At 45.3% G+C, this 10,451-nt stretch overlaps 2 protein-coding genes across 4 annotated transcripts in view; one reads left to right on the forward strand and one right to left on the reverse strand.

Moving 5' to 3' along the window:
- Eif2ak1 (eukaryotic translation initiation factor 2 alpha kinase 1) overlaps positions 1-1,391 on the forward strand; it is a 36,495-nt gene extending 35,104 nt beyond the window's left edge. For both annotated transcript variants that reach the window (XM_052754390.1, XM_052754391.1), the window contains exon 15: positions 410-1,391. In XM_052754390.1, the coding sequence (XP_052610350.1) occupies positions 410-514 (105 nt within the window). In that variant the 3' untranslated portion in view covers positions 515-1,391. The remainder of the gene's footprint in view (positions 1-409) is intronic.
- Aimp2 (aminoacyl tRNA synthetase complex interacting multifunctional protein 2) lies at positions 1,374-10,438 on the reverse strand. Of its 2 annotated transcripts, none has more exons than XM_052754393.1 (4): positions 10,313-10,438; positions 5,566-5,772; positions 3,170-3,401; positions 1,374-1,906 (listed from the first exon to the last, which is right to left on the reverse strand). In XM_052754393.1, exons 1-4 carry the CDS (start codon positions 10,325-10,327, stop codon positions 1,518-1,520), a joined length of 843 nt encoding a protein of 280 aa, XP_052610353.1. In that variant the 5' UTR covers positions 10,328-10,438; the 3' UTR covers positions 1,374-1,517. The 2 variants fall into 2 exon arrangements, with proteins under 2 accessions (XP_052610353.1, XP_052610352.1); XM_052754392.1 differs by having other exon boundaries at positions 10,193-10,438.
- Between the last annotated feature and the right edge of the window lie 13 nt (positions 10,439-10,451).

Raw genomic sequence — 10,451 nt, forward strand, 5'->3', positions numbered from 1 at the left:
CTAAATATATATATTTATAAAAAAATGAAATACCCAAGTTTGGTAGCATGTACCTGTAATCCCAATGATGTTGAGAGGTGAAAAGAGGCAGATCCCTGGAAGTTCATGAGCCAGCTATCTTGGCCTGGGTGGCAAATGAAGTTCCAAGTCAATGCCTTGTGAACTAGCGGATAGATGTACTACCACCAAGGACTCACAGACTTTGAAAGAAGACACCTGATGAGCTCCAGTCATAAGGCATCTGTTAATGGAGCATTTGCAGGCTAGAAGTAGCACATAATTGTAGTTGATACTGTGGCAACTTGACATTTGACCCTTGCAGAGGTGCTGATATTCAGGCACAGCCAGTTTGTATGAACATTTCAGAGGCTAGGCCATTTTAATGGAGCTTAAAATGTTTTCTTTCTAGGTTAATCTCACATTGCAGATGAAGATAATAGAGCAAGAGAAGGAAATTGAAGAACTAAAGAGGCAACTCAGCCTCCTTTCCCAGGACAAAGGACTGAAGGGATGAGAGGGAAAATGGGGGCCTACCTGCGTAGCCTGAATTATGCTGCCCACCATGTGAAAGTGGATTTACACTCTTAAAATAGTCAACAGCAATGTAAATTTTCAACCCTTAGCTGGGGACAGATGGTGTTATTCCCAGTTGTACTTAGCAAACCTGTGTAAAGATATAAAAGAACCCCCAGCTTCCTTTTCCTCAAGGAACCCTTTCATGACCCAAGACTACACTAAATTGAGCCTGTTCCTCCTGCCCTCTCCAAGTTTTGATTCTTCAATTTCCTACTTAAATGTTACTGCCCACCCCTGAAACTTAAGGTAAGGTACCATTCCGTTACTTTCTTTAAGCTCTGCCAATTGACCATCCTGTCTTCCAGAAGTTTCTACAGAAATCAGTTCTGCCCTCCCCCCAACTACTTGTCCCCAGGCTGTCTGCCAGCTGGGCTACTGATACTGCGACAGCTGCACGTCTCCCTTGGTCCTTGCATACTGCTGCTGAGGCCAGTTACCAGACACTTGATCACTCCTTGGCTCAAAACTTCTATGGGCTATGCACTGCCTGGAAGGTCAGAGTTCAGCTTCTTAGCACCATCCCCAGCCTTTCTGTTCTCTCTGTCAACATGGCATCACCCTCAGCTTGCTCCTATCAAGCTTTGAACTCCTTGCCCTCAAGTGATCTTAGCAGCTGAGATGTCATATTTTCTGCCTTTATCTTTCAGTGTACCATGATCATTTCCTTTTTAAAGCCCTCAACTCCCTAAACCACCTGAGCATTCTTCAGCCAGCAGTCTCTGATGTCTTTAAGTGCCTGCCCCCTGGCTGGTAGTCAACTCAGTGCATTGCACTTGATTTTACTGACTTGAATAAAATAAAATCCACAGACTGTATGTTTATTGATGTGCGACAAATGGCTTAGTGAAAAGATTGTGATTCTAGGACAAGTCCCTTTCCTGACAACAAACTTGAAGCCATATCATTCTTACATTGAACCCTGCAAGACAAGCTGCTAGAATTCACTTAAGAAGCTGGAGGGCAGTGCTGAAGGGGACCAGGTTCTCACAGGACTTCAGCCACCGCTGCACATTGGCAGGTGCTGTCCCACTGCCACCCCCTGTCTGCTGGAGCACAGACCACAGCACCACATCTGCCACGGTGAGCTCGTTCCCAACCAACCACGGGCTCTTCCCCAGAGCAGAGTTCATAGAGCGGAAGACGGCTGCTTTCTCTTTACTGCTTCCTTCTTTCAGCTGAAACATGGCAATATCCACCCAGCTGTCAATGAGGGTTAAGTTGACAGCATTATGCTTCTGGCCAAACAGAGAGAACAAGAATCGTGCAATGTTCCCTTCTCCTTCGATGGGGCACATTGTCTGTACGCTGAACTTCATCTGTGTCTTGGGTACTGGAAAGGGAAAAACACCATGTAGAGTCAAAGCCTTGTGCTATGTGGAAGGGGGAACTCATATTCATAAATTGATGGCAAGACAATTTCAAGAACATAACCAACATCTGTAATATTCAGTAGATTAATATTCAAGAACCTTTAGAATTTAATTAATCTTTGTTGTTTTTGAGACAGGGTCTCAACTATGTATCCTTGACTGCCCTGGGGCTTGTTATGTAGATCAGGCTGGCCTGGAACTTAGAGATCAGCCTGCTTCTGCCTCTTAAGTGCTGCAATTAAAGGAAGGCATACTCCATCACACCAGGCATTCAAGACTCTTTAAATGTAACCTACTCCCTTAAAAAAGTAACCAAGGACCAGTGAGATGACTCAGTGTGTAAAGGCACCTGCCCCCAAGTGCCTCCAGCACTTATAGCAGTCCCCTGAGTTCAGTCCCCAGGACTTTAGGGCAGAAGGTATAACTTCTGCAGGACAACTTCTACTTGTCCCTGACCTCTACAAGCATGCCCCCTGTAACCACACACACAAATATGTTTAAAAAGAATTTAAAAGTAAACAAATATCCCTTTCTGCTATTTTGTTTATGGTAGTCATCAAGCTAGATGGGACTTAAACCATCTATTCCAACCCCTTGCCATGAAATTTGAAGGCTGCTGACCAGGAACCAGATGTTCCATTGCCCAGGGCAAGGATCTCTCCTTTGGATGTGAATGAAGCTGAAGGTAGTTAAGATACCACTGGATGGCGAGGCATAGTGGCACATGTCTATAATTCTCTTTCTTTGGAAGATGAGACAAGAAAACCAAAGCCAGGTTTGAAGCTAGCTTGAACTTTCTCAAAACAGGACGTATCACTGGATGGATGGCATTAATGTGCTTCTGCCCATGTGAAGCTCAGGCGGGAGAGGCATTGCTCAGAGGATGATGAATAAATGATACCCTGCTGTTCTTGCAGGCCAAACAGATGTTCCTTAATGACTTTTTAGAATGTCATGACCAGTGGGGATAGCCACTCCTCCTGTGCTTTGCAAGGTTGCCCAAGAGAACCCCTTCCTCAAGGCTCAGGTCCCTGAGAAACCCCTTCCTCTCCAGAACACTTGAGGGTAATGTGGTGCCAAGACTTACCTCCCTCTCAAATGCCCCCGTAAGCTGGCTAAACTTGGGAGAGGATTTCACCCAACAACAAACAGCTGTAGTCAGTGCTGTAGACTGTCCCACCCCTTTGCAGCCCAAGTAAGTTCAACCCAGGCCCACTATTTACCATTCTTCCAAATCAAGGTGAAGCCCAGCTGATACTCGTGACGGGACTGTTTTCTAGCTTGCTCCCCAAAGCACTTGAGAAGATTCTCAGGTACATTCTTGACTGACGAATGTGTGTGCACAGTGGACAGGACCCTGTAGCGTTCACAGAGCAGCCTGTGCAGCACAAGCAGGGAAAGAGGCGGAGAGGCTGGGTTTGCATTGATCACGATGTCTTTCAGCGCCCCATAATCCTGAGGAAAAGACCAAAACACTAAAGCAAACAAGTCATCTGGCCAGGTGCTCTGAAGGCAGGTGGCAGGTGGATGAGGCCAGCCTGGTCTACAGAGAGAATTCAAGAACAGCAAGGGCTATACATAAAACCCTATCTTGAAACAAAAGTGCCATCTGTGTGCACAGATGTACCAGGTGCTCCCCAAGAACTTTCCAGAGTCTAATTGAGTCAACTCCCACTTAAAGATGCTGCCCCACTTGACAGCTGGGAAAACTTGAGTCCTGAGGAGGCAAGCAGGTTATCCAAAGCCACTGAACTCAGTAGGAAGTGCAGCTGGACATAAGCTTGTAATTCAACACTTTCTAACGAGAAAGAGGATCAGGAATTTGAGACATTTGTCAATAAAGAGGGTCTGGGGCCAGCCTGAGCCACATGAGAACCTATCTCAAAAAAAAAAAAAAAAAAAAAAAGTGGGAAGATAGCTCAGTCTATAGTGTTTGCCTTAAAACATAAGGACCTGAGTTCAATCTTCAAAACCCAGGTGCGAAGTGTGCTTTAGTCCCAGAGCTGAGGAGGGGACAAAGGCTAACCCCTGCAGCTCTGGCCAGCTGACTCCAGGCTATTTGGTGAGCCCTAGGTCAGTGAGAGATCCTGTTTCAAAAGAAAACATGAGCATTGCCTGAGAATACCTCAGCTTGTTCTCTGGCCTTCACATGCACATATTCCGAAGGCATATGAGAGAGTGGGTGTGGGCTACTTGTTCAGAGGCTTGACTTCATCCTGAGCACCACGAGCACTGAAAAGCCTTCCAGCACATTAAGTCAGCACCCTGGCTGTGCATGTTTCCTGACTCACCTTGGAGACTCTGGCTCTCTGGGGGCCTGCTCAGATCTCAGTTGCTTCCTTAGTGCATGAAAATCCACAGGACACTAAGTCCTCTGGATAAGGAAGACAGTTGTTTGGCTTGAACTGTTTGAGGGGCACCCAGGCAGGGGGATCAGGATCTGTCCCTGGTCTATAGGCAGGCTTCTGGAAGCCGGTGCCTATGGTGTGACACCTTGCACAGCCTTGGTGCAGCGGGAAGGGGCTTGGACCTGCCTAGGCTCAGTGAGCTGGGCTCTGCTGACTCCCCAATGGAAGACCTCGATTTGGGGGATGTAGTGATGCGGGGTGGCTTGGGAAAGAGGGCTGGGGGGTGGGAGGAGGAAGGAGGGGGAATCTATGGATAGTATGTGGAGTGAGTAGAAAATTTCTTAATAAAGAAAATTTAAAAAAAAGAAAAAAATCCACAGGACAGATGAGGAGGTTGGAGAAACAACAAACTAAGGCAGGGGTACCGAGGTTGCCAAAGCCCTGGATGAATCACTACAAGACCCTTGTGCTTTTTAGGTCATTACATTGTATTGTCAGAATTCTAGAGATTACTAATGCAGGATCTTGAACTCTACTGCATCTTCAGGTAGCACCACCACTTATGAACAAATGGGATAGCCTTGCATATGGACTGATCCCCTGGGTAAGTTGAGTCCTATAAAATTCAATCGTGAATGCTAGCTGATGCATTTATTTTTTGTAGTAACAGCCACTGCTGACCCATCTCTCCAGCCCCCACAACTTACTCTTAATACAGCAAACTTAAGCAAAGTACATTTGAAGTGAAGAGACTGGAACTGATTCATAGAGATGTGTTTTGGCAGGGGTGGTGAGATCTTTATCTGTGTAGCCAGGGCATTTCCTCAGATTGAGGGTACCTCTGCTCTGCCGAGTGGCATCTAGAATGAGCTGAGATGCCCTCCCCTTCCAGGAATTAGAGGTTGCTGACACAGACGGGACTATGGGAAGCTGGGACTCCCTTCTCCGCCCTCTCCTGTTCACCCCTCACTGAAGATGAGGCTTTAGAGCTTTCTTCACTCTTCACTCTGTAAATCTGACATGTGATCTTGGTGCAGTCATTCATTTATTTGTTTGTTTGTTTTTTGAGTTCCTGTACCCTGGAACTCATGGTCCTCTTAACCCAGCCCCCAAGTGCTGCGATCACAGGAGTGAGCCACCACAGCAGCTGTAGGTGCAGTCATTTAGGGGAAAAATAAAGAAAACAAGCTCTTTGCGTCACCTCTGAAAACTAGAAAGCCAGGCCACTGGGACACAGACATCTGGTTTCTCACCTTTCAAAGTGAACCTACCTTTCCAAGCACCAAATTCAAGTCCAGTGCATTTGTGGTTAAAGGTGTGGGCTCATCAGCTTGTAGGATGTTGGTTACATCCAAGTCTGCATCTGGAGTGTGAATCATCTTTGAAAGGCCATCAACTGCTGCCTTCAACTCATACAAGCGCTTTAAAATGTCATCTTGACGGGATTCAAGGGCTTGCAAAGATGGCTCAGATGTTTCCTAAAGAAACCAACATCTGAGCGGTCACTACCTCTCACATCATAGAGCTCAGCTTAAATTAGATCACTTATCTTACTTCTACTTTGCCAACCAAACTTCCACCTTCTAAAAACACACCCTCAGACCAGTAAGATGGCTCAGTATATAAAGGTGCTTGCTGGCAATCCTGAAATTTGAGGTCTATCACACAGACCCACATGGTGGAAGGAGAGAACCAACTTCTGCAAGTTGTCCTCTGACCACATGGATGCCACAATAGGCACCCTCCTCCCCACCAAAATAAATAAATGGATTTTAAAAAGTAAAAATTCAGACTCCTTCCCTCCAGTCCAAGGGGTCCTGCAAATCGATCCATAATGCTCCGTAACAATAAAGAAACATGTTTGAACGTGACTTTGAAATAGTTCTATTTGGGGGCTGGAGAGCTGTCTCAACAGTTAGGAGTGCTTGCTGCTCTTCCAAAGGGTTGTTTGGTTTGCAGCGCCTACACCAGGAGGCCCATCACTGACTGTTAGTAACTCCAGGTCTAAGCGATCTGACACCCTCTTCTGGTTTCCACAGGCACCTACACACACCGCATTCATTCACTCAGACCAGACATACACACATACACATAAAAAAGAATAAAAATAAATCTTAAAAAAGGAGTTGACTTCCCATTTTAGGTAATTTAGATAAGAGAAGGGAAGAAAATGAAAACAAAACACTATTCTTCCCCTAGCCCTTCCTTCGTTTTTGTTTTTGTTTTTTAAACTTTGAGACAGGGTTTCACTATACAGACTGAACTGGCCTGGAACTTACAATCCTGTTTCAGTTTCCAGTGTGCAGGGATTATAGGTGTGTACCACCATGCCTAAAAGAAACAAAAACCAACTTTTTTAAAATAGAAGAAAGGTCTTTGCTATGTGTTGTCCAGGATGGCCTTGAACTTCTGGGCTCATGTGATCTTCCTACCTAGGCTTCTCATTGTACCCAGAATCCTTTATTCTCAATAACAGGCTAATTAAAAATACTTTGCTTAAGCCATAGTGGTGCACACCTGTAATTTCAACATTTGGAGGTTGTGGCAGGAAGATAAGAAGTTTAAGGACAGCCTTAACTGTTGAGGCTAGCATGGACTATATGAGACAGTCTCAACCACACATCCCCAAAGACTGCTTGAATGAGCACAGAAAAGATGAAGGAGGGGCGATAGAAAATAATTGATGCAAATAAAGGGGAGAACTCAGTTTTTTTTTAAGATTTATTTTTTTATGTATGGGTGTTGCTTGCATGTATGTCTGTGCACACTTGTGCACCACTGCCCATGTAGCCAGAAGAGTAGGATACCCTGGAACTAGAGTTACAGACAGTTCTAACTTACTTTCTTTCTTTCTTCCTTCCTTCCTTTCTTTCTTTTTCTTTCTTTCTTCCTTCCTTTCTTTCTATCTAAAAGATTTGTTTTTATTTATTTAATGTACGTTGGAGTTTTGCCTGCATGTATGTCTGCATGAGGGTGTCAGAGCCCCTGGAACTGAAGTTACAGACAGTTGTGAACTGCCATATCAGTGCTGGGAATTGAACCCAGCTCCTTTGGAAGAGCAGCCAGTGCTCTTAACCACTGAGCCCCATGTTCTAAGTTTCTTTATGGCTTCAGAGAACCAAACCCAGGCCCTCTGCAAGAGCAAGTGCTCTTAAGCTCTGAACCATTTCTCTAGCCCTGGAACTCAGGTTTTGAAGTATCCTTCAGTTTGGAGGCAGCTCCCTGGGGCAAGTGTTCCCTATGACAGGGGATCAAGTTCCCAAATCATTTTAAAGGCAGCACTGGCATTCTCTTATCTGGTCATCTGGAGCATTCACTACTAAGATACATAACTCACAATGAGGAAACACTTCATCCTTTGTATCCATGCATCCTTTCTGCCTAGCTAACACAGTCTGGCATGCACTAAGAAACCAGTAATATTTGCTGATGTTAAGTCAGTCTCATACTACAGGCTTTATTTTTTTTAATTTACATGTATTTACTTATTGTGTATGCACACTTGAGTATAGAGGTCAGAGGACAGCATAAGGGCATTGGTTCTCTCTTTCTACTATGTGGCTTCTAGGGACCAAACTTAGGTGCCCAGATATGGAGTCAAGAACTTCTGTCCATGGAGCCATCTCACTAGCATGTACACACACACCATGCTCCATGCTCAGCACTCCAATCTCTTTTAATAGCTTGTAGTTGTAATTTTCATGTGTGCAGTCTTACTTATTTTTACAAATAGCAATAGGAAGCCCTATCCCACCAGGGCCAAATTAGCAGCTGCTGGATCCAAAATTGAATCAACACATACTGAAGCAAGTCTGAGGCAGGAACTGTGAGTGTAACGGGACTGTGATTTCTGAGTTTTAGTTCAGCTTGATCTAGGTTCTCCTGAGTAACACTGAAATGCTCAAGATCTGCTTTATCTCACTACTACCTCCGATGCTGGCCTGTTGTTTCCTTGCTGAGAATAAATTGTGATCTGGTATCCACTGGTTTCATTTTCTGTATTTAAAAGCAGTCAATTCTTGGTGTGGCTCTAATTTCTAATTACTTGTCCATCCATGTTGTTACCCTCTGCTACAGGCATTGATTGCTACAGCAGCAGGATGTGTGTCATCTAAATCAGAAGTTCAGAGATGTTCCTGAAACTCTGAGTATGTCACAGCTGTTGTCACCCTGCAATCAGAGTGGCTTTGTACCCCATGGTACCCTTCAAAAGATTGGGTTCACTAGCACGGAAGGGGGAGGGCTTGTGAGGCTGAGCAGGAGCACCCTCCCCTGAGGATATGCAAGCAGTTAATATTTGCTGGGTGCTTTCTCTTGTACACTTGTAGGCTTGTACACTGCCTACACACCTGTAGGCAACCTTATTAAACTCACTGACGCACCAAGCTAGACTTTTGGTGGGATTCTTTGGTCTGGTTTTTCCTTCTGCCCTGAGGCAATCTGACATTTGTTCAGCTCTCCCCAGGAAAATCATACAACGCCAAAGTTTAAAGGAAGTAAGGCAGACTTAAAACGAGGCAGGGCTGGAGATGTATACAGCTCATTGGTAGTACTCACTTACCATGTGCAAAACAAAACAAAAACAAAAACAAAACAAAAAACCCCCGAAAAACCCAGATGGCCAAACGATCGTGACCACCCTACTCTGGGTTCTTGGTTGTTCCCTGGGAATACACAGTGAAGGTGCATTTGACCATGCCTCTGTGACAGTCTCTAGCTGAAGGGCCACTGAACCATGTCTGCTGCTGTTTTCATAGCTCTGCAGTTAGACAACTGTTAATATCACTAGGTTTTGAGTTAACCACTTCTCTTCCAGTACAGATAAAATAAAATAAAGGATGACAAGTAACAAGAAAATTGACCCCACAGCATCTATTTACACATCTGTCCAAAAATGCCAGAATTTCTGTCTGCTGGAAATTTGGGCTGTGTGTGATCATTAAGAATAGAAAATTCGAATAAACAATAATGATAAAATAAACATGGTAAGATAATCATTTTGAATTAGGCAAAGTGGCACACACTTCTAATCTCAGTCCTTGAGAGGTGGAGGCCAGAGAAGGAGCTGAAGGTCATCTTTGGCTACATGAGTTCAAACACAACCCTGTCCAAAGGGCTGTCTGTTTCTGCTCCAATTCTTACGGCCAGGAAACATGAAAAAGGACCTCGACTTACTTAGAAATTGGAGAAATCCAAATTAAAACTACATTAGGATGCCTACATTATTCTGCTAGTGACAGCATAAACCGGTATAACCACTTTGGAAAACAATTTATCCAAATAAAGTGGAAGACAGACCCGCCCACTAGACCAGGAATTCCTCTACAGCCTATTTATATTAGCTGGTCTATAAATTCCAGTGCCCATGAGTGGGGGTAGGGTAGATAACTAAGTGGGGTGTAGCCAGGCAATATAAAGAAACACGATCACTGTCGTTGCAACAAAAATGACTGAAAATCTTGTACAGCATACCAGACAAGAGAACACATACTATATGCTACTAGTGCATCAAGATCACACAGCTTAAGGATACATACTCAACAACCTAACTGCGAAAACAACACATAACTACAGTAAAAGTCAGGACCTCTTATGGAAAAGTTGCAAATGGGAGGGATGGGTCACTAAAACTGTCAAACTGAGTTATAGCGACCCTGGGATCGCTCCGTAAATTCCTCGGAATGATCATTTTTTTGTGTTGTTCACTTTTCTGTGCAGCTGGCGATCGCGACAAGAACCCACGGCAGCACTGATCCAGGTGGGTTTTGTCGGACCCAGACTAAGAAGGGACCAGGGCCCTACGGAGCCGCAGCGCCGGCGCACTAGACGGAACAAGGAATAGGACAGGGCGCGGCGTGGCCAGCGCCTGCGCACTAGGCAGGGGCCGCACGCTCCTACCTGCACGTGGCCCGCGTCGGTCGCGGGGCTGGCTGTCTTGCTGTGCACGTTGGGGAGCCGGTACATGCAGGTTGGAAGCTCTACACGCAGAGGTGCGCTGCCTCCATGATAGGACTTTACCTGGTACATCGGCATGGCGGGAACAAAGAAGGAAGGTAGCGGGCGAGGGACACAAACGCTCAGAGGCCGCCCAAGGCCACCTCAGACAGTAGCCGCCTTCTTCCTGACCCTGCTGCTGGCGTTCCGGAAAAATGAGGTC

The sequence above is a fragment of the Peromyscus californicus genome, unplaced genomic scaffold (assembly GCF_007827085.1).
Source record: "Peromyscus californicus insignis strain IS unplaced genomic scaffold, ASM782708v3 Scaffold_2__1_contigs__length_46816999, whole genome shotgun sequence".
NCBI classification, from domain to species: Eukaryota; Metazoa; Chordata; class Mammalia; order Rodentia; family Cricetidae; genus Peromyscus; species Peromyscus californicus.

What these genes read in the sequence shown, in the direction of transcription:
- Aimp2 (XM_052754392.1), bottom strand. Translation starts at nt 10,327, where the DNA reads ATGCCGATGTACCAGGTAAAGTCCTATCATGGAGGCAGCGCACCTCTG. An exon ending in CCGACGCGGGCCACGTGCAG is followed by an intron (nt 5,773 to 10,192) that starts GTAGGAGCGTGC and finishes TGGTTTCTTTAG; the next exon opens with GAAACATCTGAGCCATCTTT. An exon ending in TGAATTTGGTGCTTGGAAAG is followed by an intron (nt 3,402 to 5,565) that starts GTAGGTTCACTT and finishes TCTTTTCCTCAG; the next exon opens with GATTATGGGGCGCTGAAAGA.